Consider the following 17,290-nt stretch of genomic DNA (forward strand, 5'->3'; position numbering starts at 1 on the left):
CCTACACACACAATCTTGTGGCTAGCATAAATAATTTGTGATCCATGAGCTTTATGACCTGAGATCTTTGAATAGGATTCTGGTTGGTGCTGAGCTGCTGTAATGTGTTCCAGGAGGTTAGTGTGACAGCCCAATATTCATAGTTAAACTGCATTGTGTAGCAGTTTTAGCTTCTCCAAGTCTTTAATAGTTAAGTAATATTCACAGAGAGAAAGTTACCCAAGAAAGGTAGAAGTCCTCTACTGTTGTTCTAGATGTAGTCTATCTTTTTATTACTATTATAAAGCAATTCCCATTAAGTTATTATTATTTTATCTATTTTTATGAACATTTTTACATTCTTTTTTGTATCTGTGTGTTCTGGTTAAATACAGTAGCTAACAAGGTAATAAAATACAAACTAAGAGAAAATGCTACCATATTTGAATACACTAGCAAAAAAGAAATATGGTCTGTTTTGCATCTCATCCAGGCTTAGCATCTGGGAAATGTCTGAAGACTGAGGTTGCAGAAATGAGCTTTCTACTTGCAAACCTCTTGTCTGTAAGGTTGAGAAATAGAAAGGTATACTTTGAGACTTAAAAATACAAGCATAACATAGATCAGGAAAAATATATTAGAACATAAGAATGGTTTCCTGAATGATAAATGTGTCAAGTGATGGACGAACTTCACTTGAGCACAAACCTTGAAGTATTTTAAGGGCAATGCATCTGCAGCTACTGAAACTCTTGGTTTCAAGAAAGGTTTGATGGTTACTTATAAGAACAATGGGGAGGCAGGAGAGTGAGTGCCTTGTGCAAAGGTAGAATAAGAACTTAAGCCATCAGACTGAAAATAAAAGCAATCATTGGGAGATCTGATCTTTCTTCTGTTGATGAACACAGAATCTTATTAAGCAAAGTCATAGGTATTCAGCAGTCATAAATTGTTTATAGGAGTTTATTTCTAGACAAGCTGTAAGTCAAGTAAATCTTTCTTATGTGGAACCCCTGAAATTTTTCAGAGTTGTTCAACCACATCAGCAGCAGATGTTTGAAGAAGAAGACCTACCAGCAAGTGAAAATGAAGAGCAGCCTGGTCCATCTAAGCGGAAGCGCCAGCCAAGTATGTCTGAGACAATGCCCCTGTACACCCTATGTAAAGAGGATTTAGAGAGTATGGATAAAGAGGTGAGCTTAACTAATTCTGACAAGTTTCTAACATAATGATTGTTAGTTATGCATAACAGTTTAACTTCTGTTAAATTATGCATGTATGTGAACTGACCTTGTATGCCCTACAGTAACTTGGCATAAAAGCCACAGCAGACTAAGAAGTACAGTTCAGTCTAAAATGCAGTTATGGTCTGCAAAGCAAACTTGAATTAAGGAATGGGAGTACTCTTGTGTGTAAGCAGGCCTTTAAAGCAGAACTTCATTTAAGTATAGCTTTGTCACACGAAACATGTTATCACATTTGCTGTGTGTTTAACTTTGCCAGGTGTCACTTTAAACTTTTTTATTTTTAAAGTAAATCTTCAAATGATCTGGACAAAATCAGTGGTGGGATGGGAGAAGAGAGGTCTGTGGATGTAAAAGGCATAGGCTGTAGAGAAGATCAGAGAGCCAAAGGAGAGCATGGAGCCTCATTATCTGTAGATATCTAATTGCAGTGCTGTTAAATCATAGCTATCATGGTTCTGCAGGTGAAGGGAGCTTTCTGTTACAGAGTGAACTGCACTTTTTTCATACAAAAACACATTACTTGAAATTCACTGTGGACCTCTAGCAGCTGCTTATATTTTACTTACCCTTGTGTGTGCTTTTTTCAAATGAGCCACCATCTTACATAATATTAAATGATACATAGAGGAAAAAATACCTGTCATTGCACACCATATTTTCATGGATTCATTATACAGTGTGTGACTTTACTGTAAAACCTAGTGACCCTGGAGCTTGAATTCATCTTTGAGCTTAGATCATTCACTGGGGTGGGGACAGGAGCGTATAACTTGCCAGCTTCTGGGAGTAAGTTGCTTATAAGGTTCTAGCCATAACAGGCCTCGAGTTATTTTCAGAAAATATAATAAAAGTGTGAAAAGGAAACTGCATATTTCACCAAGGAAAGAAAGAGTTTATGTATACAGCATAGCGTAATTTTGAGATGTGCTGTTCCTAGAGAAGTCCTGGAGGAACTTTGGCCTGGTGTTCCAGGGAAAGGTCCAATAACTTTCAACTGCTGTGATGATGTAATCTGAATATCAGATGAGTGCAAGCTTTTAACTTTACACGGTAACTCTCGGAGTTGACGACTTTTGATTTCTTTTGCTTTTTGTTCCAAAGTATTTTGCCCATTTGATCTCAGACTTTCACAAGAAATAGTATTTCTTCTTGTCATGATGCCAGTCCCTGAATCCATCTGTCTCTTCCTTCTGTGTTGTCAGTGGTACTTAAAGCAAATTGTTATTACATGTTGTTTTTATGTTTTTGTGTACTAACATTTTTCTGATGGTGTGGCTTTTGGAAAACATTAATGAATTGCTGTTGCAGTGTGTGCACTGAGCCAAAAGAAAGTGTGCGTGTTTTCCAGAATTACTGCATAAAGTATTTATTGTTCCATTTTTTAAAGATACTATTTAGGGACCTTGTTAAAAATCTGAATCTTCTGGCACTGTTCATTTTGTGATTGATTGCTCTCTATGCCGCTACAGTTAGACCAAAGAAATGAAAGTTTATCTACCTAACCTACAAATATAAACATCTTAAATTGCAGTGATTTGTTTTTAAATTATGCTTTTACTTAAGTTGCATATTATGTTTGGAAACTAGACTACATGAACTTCAGAACAAATGAAGCCCAAATTCCAGTGGATTTTTTTTTTTTCATAGTTGCCTTAGCTTTATTCCAGGAGTATGATTTGAGGTTATAGTTGCTGCCAAAAGGTTTCCCTTCCACCAGCCTCTGTTCCTACCCCTGTCTTTATTAAATTTACATTTCTCTGATCTTCGAGCAGCTGAACCGGTAGAAACTCTTCACTTGTTTTTTGTGGGGGGCGTATGTTTTGGGTTGGTTTGGTGGGGAAGGGGGGTGGGAGTTTCTGGTATTTTAGCTCCCCAGCAGGGGATGAAGGATCAAACATTAGCAGTGACATGGAGAAGAGGACATATATTGGATTTGAACCTGGACATGGTAGTGCCAGCAGGTCGTCATCTCCTGGGAGCTGACTACAGAGGCAGTCAAGGGAGACTAACCTTTGTGGACTAGCCTTGGGACTGCTATCGTCACCTTGGTAAAGATAATGCATTCATGTACAAGAAATGTAATGTAAGTAATGAAAGAGCATTTTATGCGGTCATGTGGGAGCACACTTATGAAACAGGGAGGACGTGTGGTAACGTAGTCCATAAAATATAAAAGTTTAGTGGAGCATACACAGGAGATTCTGCTGTCGGGAACATTATCAAATAAAGCAAAAATAAGCGTGATAAGCATTGCCAGTTAGTGCTCAGTTCACTCTGGTGACATTGTGACTGGTTTAACTTCCACAGAAAGATGTTTGCCCCCATCTCATTCTTCAAAACATCTTAAAGGGTAAGAACTTTCTGCAGTCATGTCACTAAGAGGTGTGAAATTTCTGCTTTCTGCCACGAAAATGCTTTTGCTTCGTTTGTATCCATTCTAGTGGCTGGGCCAGCCACAAGATCTACAGCTGATTGCAGACTACCTTGGTGGAGTGAGGGGGTCAGTTTCAGTCACAGCGGTGATGTCTTGCTCCATAACTACAAGTGCTAGTGCTGAGACTGTTGGGGTTAGGAGTACGTGGTCCAAGAAGAGTGAAAGCAAGTTACAGTGCGACTTTGCTGCAGTGTAAGCCAACTTAAGTCTCAACTGCTGCGTTCCTGCCCCTGAGCTACTATTGATAATCATGGGACCATAGAGCAAGCCAGTTCAGGGAGCTGGTTTGGTCAGAAAAGATCACTTTCTAGGTTAATCTTCATCATTACCAGCTTCCTGAAATAACTCACAATTGCCCCACTGCATGAGTGCTAGTGCCAGGAGCAGGCAGAAGATGCAAAGAGCTGGGAATGAGCGGTGAAGGCAGAACTGCAGCCCTCTGGCTTTAAAACTGCATCCTCGGTATTTCTGCTGAATTTACCTGGCAAATTCAGATAAGGATTTTTACTAGATCAAAAGGAGTCTTTTAGCTTTAGGCACTGGGATTTTTTTTCAATGAAAGGAAATAGGAAATGCAAGTGTTTATATACACTGTTTCTGTGGACATAACAAGCAATAAATAACTCCTTTGCGCTTAACATCAAAAGGAAATCTTGCTTTTTCTTTGCAAGAATCTCTGAAAAGGCCACGCAGCCCCAGGCAATAAAGAATTTGCACGTGGTTTATACATGGGAGAGTTTTATTAGAAGAATCAAGATGGAAGCCAATAAAGAGAATTTAATTATGATTTATTCCTAAAGTAAATCCCTTTCCATCCTTAATATATTTAAACATCTGCTTGTCGCTTTTCCTAGTAAAAAAGCAGTATCTGTCCCAATATTCCATGGGGAAGAACTGCCATGGATAGGCATCTCTACTAAAACTTGATCTTACACGGACTTTTATCTTCTCTTATTATTTTAGCTGTAGTTGTGCTATGGATACCAAATAAGTCAAAGGAAATGAATAGCATCCCAGCTATTGGGTTGCAGTTTAAGGTCACTTAGCCTTTTGTATCTTTTTCAGTGCCAAAGATCTGCAAGACCAGATCCAATGGTAGCTTCTCTTCCTCTGACATGAGGGACTGTTTGAACTTTAGGAGAGTGCAAGAACAAGAGTATTCAATGTAACAGGATTGCTGTTCAAAGGGCAATTGCCAAATCCGAGTAAGTGCATAAGGAATAGATCCCTACTGGGGAAATACACAGCCTGCTAATGCTGCTGCCTCACAGTTGAGAGAACATTTTCCCCCCTTTCTTTTCTGTGCTAGCTAGACACAGATGCTTTGCAACTGGTTGCTGCTGTTTGTCTCTGCTATGGAATGGTAAAGGGAAGCAGAATTAAATGCTGCCAGTTAAATTAGCTTGTTTATAGTCATTTTTATAAGGCCTGGATAAATTTTTATTTCTAAATAACTGGTTTTCTGATATATAACCTGTAAAAGATTACTCCATAAAAACGCTGTTTATATTGGATTGTATCTAGTATGCTGTAATCTTCATGGCATGTTGCTGGTTTCACCAAAGGGCAAGGATTGAAAACCACCTTTACAGAGGAGGTTTCCAAACAATTAAATGCAGTCAACAATAACTAACTAGAAATATCTCTTGTCCATAATGCCTGTTCTTTTCCTTTCATTGACGGTGTTGGGAAGTAACTGTTGCAGAAGCCTGTCCTGTAGGGACAGCTGGGCTGTCTGCATGTCTTCCCGTCCCCCGTTACAGCAGGGGTCTGCTTGTCCACCTGCTAACCATAGAGGTACAGGAATGTTCATTGCATGCTTTTGGTGTGATTGTGTGGAGTCCTTGTCCTTCCCCTGGGCTAGGTGGAAGTTGCTGACCTACCAGTCACTACAATGTTGTGCAGGTCTGCTGTAGTTTACTGACAAAAATACAGAAAGTGGAATCCAGGCTTCAAATTACTCTATTCGTTTCCAGAAATAAGATTTATTAGCTATAGCAAGTTGCGCAAAGGAAGGTAATGGCATACAAATCATGTGAAGACATACACATGTCTTTCCATTCATAATTGATTATCTCAGTACAGGGTGACATGCAGGTCTCCTTCCCAGAGGTTACTCATGGATCATCTTGTGAGGCTATTTCTTCAGAATTCATTGAGAACCGCTCGTGTGAACTTCTAGTGTATTGATTCCTTTCTGCACTGATACAATTACTTACACATTTAAAGAAGGCCGGCAAAAATGACCTATAATCAATATTTAATAAAATTCCCTTAGTCTTGCTGATTTAGAAATTGTTTTTATTTAATTTAAGTTATTGTTAATTCCTTTTTCTTAAGGATGGTTTTCTTCTGAATTTGTATTCCTAAATGATATTTGGAGAGAACCTTATGCAACTGGGCTAGTATCATGTACAGTTACCTAGTCAGCCTGATCTAATCTCAACACTGTTGTGTCCTATGTGCTATAAATAAGCTGTGTTTGTTTTTACATAGTAATGGCTTTCTGATAGACCTTGACTTTGCTTTTCCATAAAACTTATTCTTTCTTCATGGATATTTGTTGCAGACCCAAAAGGTGATTTTTAGCCCCACGCATTGTGCTAACTTCTTTTAAAAATGTTCAGTTGAATCAGCTTTATATAATCTTAAAGATCTTCCCTTTCGTAATCGGTGTCCCTTTCATAATTAGGTTGACATTCTTATGTATGATAAATCACTTGTCCATGAGATAAGTAAGCAATGTCAAGACTTTTCATTCCTCTCTTCCTTTTGGCTACAAATTATTCTCTTGTCTGTTCCTTTAAGAGCTGTGGTTGGCAGTACAGTTTCTTTATTTTATTTTTCAGGTGCTTTCTAATTCAGCAGTCCGTGTAAATTGTAGACACGCATAGAAAGATTCCAAGATGCTCCCTTATAAAATGCCAGTGACAAAGGAAAAAGAAATGACCCTCATGTCTTTTTTTTTTTCCTCTTTTTTTTTTTTTCTTTTCCCTCCTGTGAATTATGAGCCTGTGCTGAGCTTAAGACCCTGTTCTCTCTTGCTTATGTACAGGCTGCTGCCACACCCATGGTAGACTGGAAGTAATGGTAGAAGACAGCCAGCCATAGGTACTTATACCTGTCACTGTCAACACTTGCAGGACCAGTCTTAGGCAGATACCCAGTACGGGCTTCACTGATGGGAAGTTCAAAAAGGAATGTCCAGTAAAGCCATAAGATTTCAGTAAGATTTAAGTAAGTTCAGTAAGGCAGACAGAATTCTAATCACGTTTTGCAGTGCCTTCTCATCCAAGATGGCCTGGGATTACTAATGTCCTGGAACAGCTGTGCACACATAGTCTACTAGTTGTATTATCCTTATGCTTTTGTGTTTATTACCGTGTTTTTGTCAGGGTGTTTGAGAGCAGCAGCTGTATCTTGTCAAGTGTCATCATCTCTGCCATCTAAGGTAAAATGTTTTGCTGGTTTAAATTCCTCTCAGTTTGGGACTTGGGAGAGGGGAAGAAAAGGAGTGAATCTGATACCAGTCAGACCTCCAGCTTTCCCATCTCTCACTTCAGTTAGTGGAGCTGCAATGGTTCCTACCATCTGGCTGGATGTGTGCTTAGCAGCTGCAAAGTGACCACATTGCAAAGGTATGTTCTGTGCATCAGTCCATTTAAGTATACAGATTTTTCTTGAGTGGGAATTGTCTAATGAACTACTTTTGCATGAAAATGGTTTCATTGATTTGGTACATATTCTGCACATTCTTTTCCTTTTAACTAAGTTGGAATTTATGTCTTTATAGACTGAAATTGCAACATTCTGCTCTTACATAAGGCCATTTTATCACTCTGCATTTTGCTTTCATCTAAGCAGATTTATCCCTTAATTTCTCTTTTGTATTTTAAGTTAGTGGCTATACCATGCTGTGAATTAAAAGGCAGTGTTTTTTCTCCTTCAGTTTAGTGACAGCTATTATCTCAATAAGTGGTTAGCCTCTTGGTTAGTTTAAAAATACTAATTTAATGTGGAGGATGTTGTCTCTAGTGCAAAATAATAGCTGCCTGGGGCTCACTTGGACACTGCATTGCACACTAACAGTTCTTTGAATTTCCGCAACTACATTTCTCATACAAAATTTCTTGTGTGACACCTTAACGTGTAGCATGTCATAAATTGTACAGATGCTAAATGTAGTTAGCAGTCTGTTCTTATAAACTGTAGCTACCTTTGAAGTTAAAAGAATGAGCCTGCGTGTACACTTGCTGTTGTCGGTGATTGTCATCCAGGCACCTTGGCCCTTGGAAGTTACGAGGTCTGCTGTAAAGTTATTAGACCGCTTCCACTCCAACTGAACTTTAAAAAAAAAATTTTGAGGTAACTATTGGTAAAAGTATACATATGGAGAAGTATCAAAGGTAAATGCGCTACTCTTCATCAAAAACTTATGAGGCAGTAAGAGCCTGTATGAAAACAACTTGCCAAATCATCTTGTGGCATAAGCAGACCTGAGGACGCTCGGGCTGGCCTAGGTCTGTTGTGGGCCGCGGTGCTTCCCGGTGCTGTCTGTTTCCTCGCCGGTGGCCCTCCTGTCACCTTCCTGCACACGCCGGCTCCCACGTCACCTCTGGCCCCTGTGCTCTGGCCAGCTTCTCCTGCATAGAAGAGTGGGTAGCGTGGAAGCTGGAGAAACTACAATTCTCCAGCCCCATCAGCTTTTCGTTTTCAGTGTGGAGTGCTTATTACCGAATGGCTTAACCCAGCAAGACTAAATGTGTGGCTTGCTTTCTTGCACTCTGAGATTAGTTTTCTGGAGAGAAATGGTGAGGCTGTGGTGCTAGGAATCAGGGTGCTGGTTTATCTTCGTGGAGCACTTGCTGTGTTGTGGTGGCTGGCTGATGCACCGAGAAATGTTGCTTTGTTTTGTAATGAGCATAGCCTAAAGCTGTTGTAAAACAAGGGAAGTATTTTTACTGCTTTCCCCTGTTTAAGATTTTGACATTCACCTGTCTCTAATATGGTTAAATAACACAGAAGTAATTGAACATTAAGATATTATGATGTTAAAGCAATTATTTCACCCATATCTCATCCAATTAGTAGAGAAAACTGAGTAAAGTTGTCTAGTACTGTTTTTAATAGTTTGGCAATGAGAATCAGCAGTGTAGAATTAAGAGTGGGATGGAGAGAGGAAAGACAAGCACTTAAAGAAAGCTGGATATCAGTCATTCGTTTCTGCCTTTCTTTATGCTTTGTTTTGAAGAATTCATTTTCCACTGAAAAATGGAAACAATTCTAAAAAGTAGCAATGTATTTCTACTTATTTTTAATTACAGAAGATATAAACATATTAAAAAAAAAAAAAACCAAACAGTATTGGTCATGTTTAAGTTGTAGGTAAATCATCCTGACCAGAAACATTGACGCTGACTGTTATTCAGCTAATTGAAAGAACACTAAAAGAAATGCAGTGTAGATAAAGCTAGTGAAATTGGAATGGATTATCAATACGTGAAACACATATTTTCCTTTTTTTATCTGCAGACCATTCATTTATGCACTAATTACATAGAGCTGGTTATTAAGAGGGCATCATGGTCCAAGCTTGCCCTAGCAGCTTTAAGTGTTTGTAAAGAGGTTTTTTTATATAATATCACATTTTACAAGGGGACAACCGATCACCAAAATAGGAAAATGATTTTTATCTAACTTGATATTATCTCAAGTAGGCAATCAGTTTTGGACAGCTTCTGTTTTTCTACACAGGTTGCTTAGAAAACACTATTTAAGCACAGTTTCTGGTGTACTTGGACACCTTATTTTCATTTTACAGTTATTTTTATGAATTTATATGCCATGAGGGAATATGGGAAACATATTGGAACCTTTTGTCATTCAGATGGCACACTGTATGAATATCTGCATTTTGTAGATAAAAATGGAAACTACCTATATATGTAAGGATTAGTTTGATGGCACTCATGACAAGTTGTTAATTAAAAGGTGATATTATTTTATAGAATCTTCTGCAAAATGAACGTGATCAGTCAAATTCTTGGCTGGTCAGGCTATTGTTAGGAGAAAATAAAAGAAAACGTATGATTGAGACTGATTCACTTTTATTATGCCCAGATATTTTAACAGGTAATTTAATCACGAGATAAGTACAAATGGTTGTGCTACAATAGATATTATTAATGGGCTGCACCAAATGGACATCAACTAAAAGAAGCAGTCCTAGTTACTTCAGAGCTGACCTCTCTTTGAGGAATCTGATAAAATTTATAGTAGTAAGATTGACTGCCTGAGTTTTGTCTGGATTTCCCTGTTTATTCTATTGACAGTCAGTCAAAAATCGATTTGATTTACTTGTCAACAAAGATGCTTCTGCCATCTTACATATTCTTCATACTTTTCTGATGCAATCAACAGTTGATTTAGATCCTCTGCCATTCTTCCAAAGGTGTTCTCAAAAATCTTTCATTGTAAGCAATCGTGGGTTTTTAGAGGGTTTTCTCATAAGTTACTGAGAAAAGTAGCTTCTTTGTACGTGTTGCTACCATTCTGCTAAGCACGGAGTAAAAATTGTTATGCAAATAGGATTAAATCTAAGCTCTGTGTGTTTGTTTCTGCAGGTATGAACAACTTCTTTGGCTTTTAAAGTATGCCCGGTTATATAGTAAATGCATTATTCTAATGTTATTCGATATGAAATGGAAAGTAGGTCTATAAAGCGTCCACCTCTAGAATGTACGTACAAGGTGTTAAAAAAGTGAAAGTTGGTTATTCTGTAGGGAAGAAGGCGCTTCCATACATTCTGTTTGGTTTTTGTACCAACGCTGATAGTACGTTATGTATCTGCAGCCTTCTCTGCTTGGCCTTAGTAAAGAGAAGCTGTAAGCCTTTTTCAACTGTTTGCGTGCTCGCTGAAAATGGGGCAAAACTTCTTTAAATAGAGTTCACATTTTAACATATGTCTACCTCCATATTCTAAATCAAATGCAGCTAGGTTGTCAACACTAATTGGCTGCAGCTAAGAATGAGTTGTCTGAGCCATGTTAAAAAACTTGCAAGCTGATCCCTACCATAATTCTGAGCAGCTGCATATAGGGGCTGATTGAGCCTCATCACAAGTCTAACATGTTTTTATATTTAAATTTGAGCTATTATTCTCCGTGAGTGATATTTAAAAGTGTCTGCTCAAGTCCTGGTCTAAGTCTGAACTGTTTCTTCATAACTATTTTTTTGTTGTTGTTTTATCAAGATACTCTGATACTTGTATTTCAATATAAGAATAAATTATAGCTATGCAATATAGCATAATATATGTTAAGTGCTATGGAGAATCTTTAGAAATACTTGCATAATGCTAGTCTGCTATAATTATTTACAGATTTAATTTGTGTTTGGAATTCTGGGGTTATAAAAATGCAAGTCCATTGTGGTGACATAAAGGCCACGTTATTTATAAATGCAGCATTGAATGACAGTTTGTACCATTACCCTTTAATCAGCTGTTCTTGATTGGTTATCGTAAGGTGACTTATTTTTAAATTGAAATTATGCATCATTGCAATTGCTCACTTCTAAGACATCTTTGAGATAAAATATCTTTCCTTTGCTTTGGTACTCTTCCTTCTTGTCAGGCGCCAGCTTCAAGAGCGCTGAATATAGTCACTCAGCTCTGCCTCTGTGTGATAGCCCTGCAGCTGCAAGAGTTCTAGCTCCTGTGTCAGCATCACCAAGTATATTTCCATTCCATGTACAGCTTTAACAGAGATTATGAAAAACTGCAGAACTAGAGCCCCCTACTGATGTAAAAAATTCCCTGCTGCAATGCAGTCACAAAATGAATAATTACCTGAATGGCCATACTGCTATAACTTTTTCATGTCTACAGTACTGGTGTTAATTTTAGATTTTGAGAGAATGTCATTGTTACTCTATACTGTTATGGCTTTTGTATATGAGCTTGCACTTTCTCTTTGCCAGGGGTCACAGTCAGCTGTAGACAATATTCTCTGTCGCTCCTCGTAGCAAATATGATGATGATGCTTTCTCTGAGATGAACACAGACAGCTGCCTATCTCAGATATTTTAGTGCTCCAGCATCAAACTTGCTTCATCACAGAGGTATTGAGGACTGGATATAGCTGGCATACCACAACACAGAGATCATATCAGAACCTGCGTAGTATTCATCACCTTAATATTGAGCTTGTTGTAGAAACTGACCACTCTTCAGCTGCTGGGCTTATCTTTCACTGTGTTTTGGATTGTTTTTTTCTTTTTTTTTTTTTTCCCCCCTCAACTTATTCTGTGCCTAATTCTGGCTATTGAGTGGGCTAGCTATGCAGGACGCTTGCACGTACACAGTGCTCATATTTCTTCACTACTTCACTTAAAAGTTGCATGTTTGATTGTACAGAATCTGTTTGCAGTCCCATTGCCTCATTCAGCAGAAACTATTTCAAAAGTGACCTGTCTTCACTGTCATCTTTAAGTTTCTAGTAAAGCCAATTCAGAAATAGTTTTCCCCAGTGCTCGTTATTTGAGGTGGCTTGGTTAGCTTGAGCATGCTGATAAATGTCTCTTGGCTCTTGTGATAATGAGACCAAACTAATGAGGCTTGCTGAAGAGGGAAGTTCATTGACAACCAGGCAATGCTTCATGAAGCCAGCTGATGTCTGGCAATGCTAATGCTAAACTTAGGTTAAAATTAGTAAGTTGTGGCAGATCCAAGCTGGCTCTGCCCATAGCTAGCTTGGATCAGGGTGAGTTTACTAGCTTGTTCATAGTATGTGTGAATAAATCTACTGAACACAGCATATCTGTGTTTATATAGCAGTGTTTTTGAGCTAGTAAGCCCTACTGTATCCCAATTGCTCTACACAGTGGTAGCTTAAGTTCCTTTGCAGCTGTGATACCTGCAGAAAACCTGCACTTGCAGATAAATGAAAGCAGATTTTTGCCTGTCTTTTGTTCTCACCTTAGTATTTTCAATTTCACTTAGTAGACTATGACTTCTGAACAGCTTTATATGATGCTGAACAAGAAGTCGAGGAGTTCAATCTTTGAAATGGAAAAAAACTTACTATTTTTCTCTGAAATATGTATGTAGCGATTAATATTTATTCAGTCTTTCTAAGTGAAAGATGTGTAACCTTGGGATGGTAAAACCTAACACTGTGCTAGCAGACTTGTTAAAACATCTGATAACAAGGATTCACTGTGAGAAAGCTTTGAAACAGTTGAGATGCAAAAAATACATTTTTTGACTGCATATTGTGTATTCCTGAAACTCTTTGTTTATGCTTGTATATATCTTCTTTTAAGGGTGAGGTTTATTTGGGTTCTCATATCTATTGGAGTAAAGTCCATAGCTGTGACTGTTATTCTACAAAGACAATGTTTTCTGATCATGGCGCTGTTCAATAACAGATTGCATTTTTGGTTGCAGCATTTCAGAGGTTTGGTGTTTGTCTCTGAGCTTAAGCACATTAGAGCCTTAAATATAATCTAAATAATCTGTAATTCAGGTTGAAGTGACTGGAAATTAGTTCAAATCAAGCTCCCTCCCACTCTTGGATTTCTTATTTTAATGGAATAACCAAGTGGGTTAAGCCCTAAATTGTTCTCAGGAGTTTTCAAGGATAATGTGCTAAGTATACTTGCAGGTTGGCTACAGTGTTAACTAATGCCTTTGGGGATGACTTGAAAGAGAGTATGTAGATAAGTATTCTGGTACTTCTTTCAGAAAAGCTGAGATTTTCTATTTAGAAGTGAAGGCTGCAAAAAACTGTATCACTTTTTATATGGGGGAAAAAAAAAAGTATTATTTTAAACCTCTTCCACCAGTCCAGCACATGTTCCCAGATAAAATAGTATATAGAGAGAACTGTCCCATTCTCATTTTAAAACCAATTGGACAGACGACAAGGTGGATTGATGGAGGAAACCTGACCACACCTGTTCAGAGCTGCCTCTGTGTGTCCAGAAACATGATAGCAACTGGGCCAGAGTGGGAGTGAGTTTTAGCAGTAGATTACATTTCATCCTAGTCTTTGTTATCTAGGAATCCCCTTGCTTTTTAGGTTTGGACAATCAATATGCTATCCTCTACAAAATGCTCGTGAAGGTAAACACTGTAATAGATGTGTTCAGTGTCTATGGATTTTTTCATTTTTGTTTTGTGTTTTTTAAGTGGAACTTGACAAGAGCAGATGCTGTCCAGAGGGCACTTGAACATATTTTGATGATCAAAAAATTGTTGTAAAATGAAGCTTATGTCCAAAGAAAACCTGCTCTGAGAGAATAACTGGAAGCAATACAAGTAGACTAAATATTTTTTTTATGCTAACTGATTTGTACCCAAATTTCTATTCTTTTTTTATAACATAAATAATATAAAACCAGATTAGGAGCTCAGAACTTGTACAATCCCTTGATATTAACGTACTGATACCGTGCTGCCCTCAGCACTTCATTAGCATCTTGCTACAGATGTCTCCCCTTGGCAGTGAAATGTGTCAGAAAAGATCACTTAGAGCCTAGGCACCGTGCCCTCTCAAATTGCCATGTGTCATTTTTAATAGTATTCTAACTTAATGTGTCACTGGTATTTTGTGAGAATATTTAAACACCTTTTGCAAGCATTCTTTCATTTAGTAAATTATATTAACTTATGTTACTAAAAAAAATCTTCATCACTAGACTGTTTGTGCACGTCTCTGACTAAATCTCTAGGAGTAAGAAGAAAGTTATGACTTCTGGCAAAACTGTGCCTCAGTTAATAGCCAGACTGACAGTTCTCTGGAGGGACTTGCAAAATTGTAAAACAAAGCTGCTTCTTGCTGCATATCAGCAAAATATACTTTCTTTAAAGTAGAAAGGATGACTTAGAACAAAAAGTGTCATGATACTGTCCTGTTTTAAAACAAGGGTGAGCAGTACTACTGTAAACTGTTACGACTTTTTAACGTATTGTTATAAGGGTTTACAAGGCGGGAGCTATACTGATTCATGTTTGCAGCAAGCTGAAATCCCTGAAGTGTCCCCCTGTGTTACCTTTTTTTGTTTAACAGGTATGGGTACTTCTAGTCTTTACCAGGCCTTTTTGTTGGCTAGGAAAAGATTACACTGATATTAGTCTTTGTTCATTTTGCACACCTGAAAGTTAATTTCTATTGATTAAAGATCATTGAAGGTCTATTTGTATAAGAATTTTCTCCTTGCTCCTTTCCCTTCACTCTAAGTTTGTGTACATTAGTATTCTATTTGTATAGCATCAACAGACTCTATAGGTTTTCCAGTCTCTGGATATTTAGATAGTGCTTATCTCTACAAAAAGAGTGTAACAGAATTTGAGCACAAGACGACGATTATCTGTGGATTCACTCACTTTAAGATGAAGGTTTGCCTAAGGTAAAATCAGGACACTTAGTAAAGTGTGGCACTTAAACTTGAGCATGCAGCTTGGGTTTCTGTTCCATTGCAGGTTTTTTGGTTTTGTTTTTTAAGATTTGCAGGTACGGAAAAACTTGAAAGATTGCCCAGTGACACAAATGTTACTATCCATAAGAGAATCTGCTGACGGTGCCAGTAAGCCGCAATAGTAGCAGATGGTTCAGTTTCTGAAATTCTATATTGGCCACGAAAGAGCATATAATAATACTTTTAACATAACTTTTCCAAGTCATCAGTCTGCTTCCTGTTGCAGACTTCCACTATTCAGGTTGTGGCTACATGTTTAAGAGATGCTTATCAAAAGTCTATTCCCAGTGGTTTGTTCCTCCTGTCATGTACTGTTATGGCACGGGTGTTTGTGTAGACATAAAATGAAGTGGGACAGGAAACTGGTGTAGCTAAGCAATAAACCAGCTTAAAAAGGTAGTCGGAGGTAATTAAGCTATCACCGAGATGTTGCTTATCAAGTAATGAGATAGTTTTGTTGCATGTAGTCCAGTCTAGCAGCGGGATGCTGAAAGTGGCAGTCTTCCTTCCTTCTTGCTTCTGCTCATCTTGTAAGACCAGGAAACCCTGTATTTAAATTTAAACCTACCACCTATTTGTTGAAAATGTACTCACTCATGTTTCTGCTTGATGCTTGGTAGTGTTATGCGGGGGCCAAAAAAAAATTTTTTTTAAATCTAACTAAATTCCTCTTCCCTTTTGGTGCTCAGTTTTTGTCCTGTAATGTCAATGTTCTTATCCTGGCTCTCTGAGAAAAAGCAAATTAGAAGTTTTGAATTTGTGAAAATAAAGCCAAACTCCAGCATGTTACTTTGCCCTAAATTTTTTTAAATTCATAGTCTTGATATTTTTATTTCAGTTGTCATTTAAGTATTAGCTCTTCAGAGATCAGAAATGAATGTTTTATTAAGTTTAATGGTTGATTGTCTGTCCTAATAGAAAAAGCCATGCAGTATTAAAACAATCTGCTTAGAGCCCCCCAAGATCCAAATTAGTGTTTTTCCTTAAAAAATATGCATGATTACAAACACATGGCAAATCATTCAATGATGGCGATGAGAGTTCAGTAGCTGTCAACAACTGCACAACAGTGTAGAGAAGGCAGAGGCGGACCCTTCCCAAAGGCGTGCACTGACGGTGCAGGAGGCAACAGTCACAAATTGCAGCGTGGATTACTTTGACTGTATATAAGGAAAAATCTTTTCATCTTCGGCGTGATCAAACTTTGGAACAGGATCCAGGTTGTGGATCTCCATATGTGGAGATACTCAAAACTCTGCTGGACAAAGCCCTGAGTAACCTGATACAACTGGGACGGCTTCAAGCAGGGAGCTGGACCAGGTGACCTTCAGAGGTCCCTTCCAACCTAAATTATTCCGTGATTCTAGGTGTTTACAGACTAACAAACTCTCGGATGTCCCATAAGGTGGTTTGTTTTTTTTAAACAGATAGGGTAAGTGAAATAGAAAAAGCAAGATTAACAGTCTGCTTAATGGACATGCTGAACACTCAAATGGTTTCCATTTCCTTCAAGCTTGCAAGTATTGAGCATGTTTACTAGTCAAATCCTATGATTTTCAGTAGGGAAACCAATACTGAAGAATATGCGGTTCGTGACTGAGTATATAAATGTATAGCCTTTTTTCTGACCAACTTTGGCTTCACCAACTGTTTCAGCAGAACGCATTTTAATTTAAATTTAGTGATCCAAGACATGAAAGTCAATCTCTAAATGAATTACACATGAAATAAATCTCAAAAAGCTTTTTTCTAAGGTTTGGTAATATTCCTTAAACTGTTTACAGCAATTTTTTTCTAATCTATCAAAGTAGATATAATAGCACTGCCAGACTTGATATTCTAACCTGAAGCATGCCTTTATCAAAAACAGGATAGTACAAAGACAGTTTTCAGTGTATGGAGATTTAAATAGAGGAAAAAATACTTTTTTTTTTTTAATGATGAACAAGACTAGTTTTTGTTCCATTTCTGATTTTACTGATTCACCACCTGCTCAGATGAGCCAGTGGTAATTGTGATAGAGATCAGGAAAATCTGCATTTGAAGTGCTTGAGACAAAGGGGTGTTGAAGCACATGCATAAATGCATTATGTGACTCTAAAAATCAAGTCAGAAATTTGAAAGGAAAAAATGCTCTAATGCCAAAGAA

The 17,290-nt window shown here is 37.8% G+C and overlaps 1 protein-coding gene across 1 annotated transcript in view; it reads left to right on the plus strand.

Annotated features, from left to right (window-relative positions):
- Positions 1 to 17,290, plus strand: part of CTDP1 (CTD (carboxy-terminal domain, RNA polymerase II, polypeptide A) phosphatase, subunit 1) — a 125,115-nt gene that overhangs the window by 48,792 nt on the left and 59,033 nt on the right. Inside the window, 1 exon segment of the mRNA XM_009324475.1 lies at positions 1,007 to 1,172. Coding sequence (XP_009322750.1) covers positions 1,007 to 1,172 — 166 coding nt within the window.

Source organism: Pygoscelis adeliae, unplaced genomic scaffold (assembly GCF_000699105.1).
Source record: "Pygoscelis adeliae isolate BGI_AS28 unplaced genomic scaffold, ASM69910v1 Scaffold95, whole genome shotgun sequence".
Classification (NCBI taxonomy): domain Eukaryota; kingdom Metazoa; phylum Chordata; class Aves; order Sphenisciformes; family Spheniscidae; genus Pygoscelis; species Pygoscelis adeliae.